Source organism: Palaemon carinicauda, chromosome 22, assembly GCF_036898095.1.
Source record: "Palaemon carinicauda isolate YSFRI2023 chromosome 22, ASM3689809v2, whole genome shotgun sequence".
NCBI classification, from domain to species: Eukaryota; Metazoa; Arthropoda; class Malacostraca; order Decapoda; family Palaemonidae; genus Palaemon; species Palaemon carinicauda.
Genome location: NC_090746.1, coordinates 82,922,552 through 82,927,551, shown reverse-complemented (window position 1 = coordinate 82,927,551; position 5,000 = coordinate 82,922,552). Strand labels below are relative to the sequence as shown.

General features: G+C 34.8%; 1 protein-coding gene across 4 annotated transcripts in view; it reads left to right on the top strand.

The window, feature by feature from the left end:
• The window catches only part of LOC137616569 (endothelin-converting enzyme 1-like), a 203,836-nt gene extending 198,954 nt beyond the window's left edge, over positions 1 to 4,882 (top strand). For all 4 annotated transcript variants that reach the window (XM_068346447.1, XM_068346446.1, XM_068346448.1 and 1 more), the window contains 4 exons: positions 1 to 95; positions 463 to 558; positions 777 to 853; positions 4,661 to 4,882. The exon at positions 1 to 95 is cut by the window's left edge and continues 44 nt beyond it. In XM_068346447.1, the coding sequence (XP_068202548.1) occupies positions 1 to 95; positions 463 to 558; positions 777 to 853; positions 4,661 to 4,763 (371 nt within the window). In that variant the 3' untranslated portion in view covers positions 4,764 to 4,882. The remainder of the gene's footprint in view (positions 96 to 462; positions 559 to 776; positions 854 to 4,660) is intronic.
• Positions 4,883 to 5,000: the final 118 nt, after the last annotated feature.

The window sequence follows — 5,000 nt, the reverse complement described above, 5'->3', positions numbered from 1 at the left end:
CTGTGATGGATCTAGATGTGGAAACAGATGCTGTTGTAGAGAGAACAGCATCAGATACGGCATCGGAGATAGATGCCGTTCGGCAAACCTATCAAGTAAGTATTGACTTTACAACTGATATTCATTAGTAGTGAAACCCTTTAAGCTTTTTTTTGCCAAAGTATTGGCATTGTATAAGTTGAGAATATGAAATAACAGTTTAAGAAACTTTTTTTACAGCCATAGGATTGATGTATAAGTAATGGATGAAAAATTCAATATTTCAAGATCAGTAAAAATGTCAAAATCGATCAGTCATTTATGAACAAGGAAATAAGTTACGTCAATCAGTTCAACAACAAAAAAAAAAAAATTAAAAAAATTTTTGAACTTCCGAAGTTCCACCACTTCATTTTTGTTATTTTCAGTCATACATTCATTACCTAGTTTTTGATAATTGTTTTTTTTTTTTTTTTATTACAGGCATATACAACCTTACTAAAGAGGCGGCCGCAACCTCAACACCCAAGTTTTGAAAGCCTTAATACTACAAATATATTTTTTATGGCATATGCTGGGGTAAGTTTTCTATAAAAAGTGTAGTGTCTGAATATTTTCCCAACATTATAATGCCACATTTATAAATGATTATATCTTATATGTTTTCTTGTTAGTACTTTGCAATATCTCTTACAGATATATATTTGAAATGCAAGAGAACTACCATAGAGAACTCTACTTGTAGGAAATTTCTTTCTAATGTTGTAAATACTGGATATTTACTAATATTTCCACAGAGTATGTGTTCAGAGGCCACAGTACAACAGGAAGATATAGAGAGAACATGCAGCCCAACGCTAATGAGTAAACCAAGGTAAAAAACTGAAGTCTATTTTGTTTAAGAATATCTCAATAACAGTTTAGTATACAGTAAATGCATTTATGATGTGTGGCCGTAGTACTGAAACGAAGATAGGCAATATTTTTAAAACTAAATATAAAATATGATGACGTGACACGTAAAAAGTATCGAAATTCTCAGCAGAAAAATATGAAGAACCTTTCTCAGATAAACAACTGAAACCAAGATATGTACCATTCCACAAACTAAATAAATATGAAAACAATAATAGTAGTACTGAAAAGAAAACTGATGACGTGAATACTGTGGTGTGAACAGCTTATTGCTCTGAGATGGATGCTGCTGTTTCTTTCTCATGAGATTAGAAATATAAGGACAGATGATTGTTCTTGGAAAGTATATTTTTATTAAAGTTTTTTGAGCAGATGGCTTCATGTCCCCCTGGTGGGGCACACCTCAAAGTTTGGGAACCACTGAAGTCTCCAGAGCATTGTGGTACTCATTGCCAATTTATTCTCTTGGTTAATTTTTCTAAGCAAGAGTTAAAGGATATAGGAGTACGGTAGTAGGATCCTGGTTCCTTCAATTTTGGAATTGGTTGTATATCATGTTGATTAAACATATTGTGTGGCAAGTTCCTCCAGGTACTTAAACATGCTGTATGTTATAGCTTTAGCTCCATAACCAGTGTCACCATATCCTTCGGAGAGTGCCCTCTTCAGTTCTTATATTGCAAAGGGGACATTGGTTTTAATTATCATGAAGGACGTCTTTTTTGGAGAACAGAAAAAAACATATAGAGAGATGGGTAGGTGACATACCATTATAATAAGTGGGAACATCCCACTACTGGCCAACCTAAGAGGTAGTAGACCTTTTGCTTCTTATGGTCTTGTATGGGAAAGGCTATGCTGTTCTTGAGGAGTTGGTGGTATATTAGGTTAGTTTAGTTTATATGATTATTTTGGTTATTGATGCATGCATATATGCAATAATATAGGTCAGTAGGAGTAATTTTCTCATTTAATAATTCCTGAAGGGAGACCAGCCCTGCTTATCAAATGAGGACACAAACCCATGACATCCATGCACAATTTGGTAAAAATAACCATGAAGGGGTCACACATCATATCACCACACAAGCAGTTTGGTAAGATAGATGTCTTTTGTGGTGATTAAAGGAGATTGCCGTGCATATCATAAGCAGCTGAAACATGAGCAGACTCTGGGATATCCAAATTGTGTGTAGAATATTTTAGTGTACCCAATCAAGAATGATCTCGATGGTTTTATTGACAGGGACGTTAGTGAAGGGGCTTTTTGTGTTACAGAAGTAATGATGCCATCATAGGGTAAGTTTCTTACTATACTGTATCCAGAAAGTGATTGTTAGGGTCTACAAGGGATGTAAGGTGGGTGATTGTGTTAAGGAGTTTGTAATTGGTTAAACATATGGATAATTACCAGTCACAAAAGATTACTGTAGTTTTAGTATTGCTCAGTCTCAAGTAATACAGAGGAGGTGAGTGGCGCCAATGACTTTTTGGTCAAGTCAATTGTTTGACCTCCTCATTGATGTTTTCAATCAGGTTCCCGGTACTCTTCCTAAATTTATAGGTTTCTTACAGGATATTGTCTAATTTGGTGTGGTATTTCCATGTTGGGATGAGGATGAGAGCTTCAGTCTTGCCTGCTCCCTTGATGGTGATATTTTTAGGGTTTCTGAGTTGCTTGTCAACATCCTCTTGTTATTCTGTATGATTCAACTCCTGTGTGGGCCCCAGCCAGAAGAAGGGGTTGAAGGGAATTGACTTTTCTTTTAAGTATTAATGCAGTCAAGGAGGACTTCCACATTGAGACTATTGCTCATAGGTAGTGACCTAGAGGAGTAATAGGCATTGAAGCCCACCTGTATCCTGTGTAAAGTCATTTCTGTCATAGCCAGGAGTATAGTGTGTCAGGTTATTTTAGTTCAGCTTCTGGGAAATCCTAAGCTGGCTGGTATCAAAGTTAACAAGTTAAACAGAATTTTCTGCTTTTTCTTCTTTAAGTCATCCCCTTGAGAGTGTTTGATGATGGTGCATTTCATTGAACAGTGGCCCCCAGGAGTCACACCATTATCTATTTCCAGCGCACATAGAGGAAGTGCACTACTATCATGTCCACAAGGTTACCCTAACAAAATAGAAAATTACCAGTTATGTAGAAGACATCTACTTGATCCAGGACCCAATGATCGTAGTATATAAAGTGTTACAAATGCTCCCTTAATATTTCCTATTATTACCCAGCAATACTACAACCAGTCCACCACCCTTCAGGAGAGACCAGGAACGGTAACCTAATTAGTGTAAATCATATGCAAAGAGTCAAGTGTTCCGTCACAAAAATTAATATTCTCAAGTGTTTTACTATCTATTATATATTGCACCTCATAACTCATTTAGCTCTTTACAGTACTATCTCTAATAGATGATGCAATAAAGTCTTTACTAAATTTCTAGCCAACAAACTGCAAATTTCCATTAGAAATCTACTTAATCACCTTCCAACAAAAGAAAAAAGAATTATATGGAAATAGCTGACATGGTATTGAAAATGGTCATAATATAGCAGTTACATTCTACATAACATGGTTTAAAGCAGTTATTTTCTAATGTTATACTGTTATCGTTATAGTCATTATCATTGTCATTATCACTGTAGTAAGATAATGAATAATTGTGGTGGAAATAGTAATAGCAGTTTTAATAATGCTTAATTGATGCTACTAAAACTAATCAAAAGACTTGAGTTTGGGATTGGCCAGTTTTCAATATATAATTCTTATATATCAAAGCCTTAAGAAAGATTAAAATTGAATACCTAGAATATTGCTAACAAAATAGTTAATGACTATTAGATTTTGAGTTGATGATGCAAATAATATACATTAAACTTAACATAGAATATTGTTGTCACAATAGAGTGAACTGAAGTTAAACACAATTTTAAATACTGTATGCTTGAATTTGGTACAATATTTTGTTTCAAAGGATCCAAATATTGTTAATATTTGTGATCAAATGAATCTCAAAGCAAATAAATTACGAGGAGAGCTTTTAGTTTTAACGAATTATTGAAGGCTGTGTTATTTTATCATCATCAGCACATCTCCTCCTACGCCTACTGACGCAAAGGGCCTCGATTAGATTCCGCCAGTTGTCTTTATATTAAGCTTTTGATTCACTTCTCCATTCATCATCTATGACTTCACGCTCCATAACCCTCAGCCATGTAGGCCTGGGTCTTCCGACTCTTGTTGTACCTTGTAGAGGCCAGTTAAATGTTTTGTGATGAGCATGCCCAAACCATCTCCATCTACCCCTTACCATGATCTCATCCACATATGGCACTCAATGAATCTCGGTTATACAGTAGTTCATTTCTAATCCTGTCCTGAACAAAACTTCTTACAAAATATCTGTAACGAATTACAAGGCTTATAGCTCATCTTGGGCCTTTAGGCCATTTTTTCTCCGATAACCAACAATTAAAGGAATCTCACATTTATGAATATTAACCCTCATAATGCTGCCGTGAAAACTGTGTCTTGATGTAAACAAATTAATCATTGCTGTCCAGAGTATGACGCAGTTAGTTTAATATGCTCTAGCAATTAGGAAAAATATATTATAGTGATAAAGCTCAAAGCTTTGGAGACAATGAAATTTCATTTTGCAATTTCTGGGTGAGAAGACCTTATGCTATAGCCCCCAAAATTATCTAGAATATTTCTCGTTTTTATGTTTTATTCGCACCTTTCATTATTTCTTCCAGATTGTTGGCAGTTCTCGCTCAACTTCCTGAATTTAGCAGAGTATTTTCCTGCTCCAAGGATTCTCGCCATTACCCCCACTGGTTATGTGCCAATCTTCACTGACCTTTGGATTACCCATATCCTTCATTTTTGTTACTGTAACAGTACAGGGGGACATGAAGGATTTGGTTGGATAAATAGTAATCGATAGAATTTATCAGCCTAAGTTTATATATATATATATATATATATATATATATATATATATATATATATATATAAACACTATACTGTATGTATATATCACAGTTTAAACTACTGTATATCTTAATGCTATTCAGGATTACATGGCGTATGAAT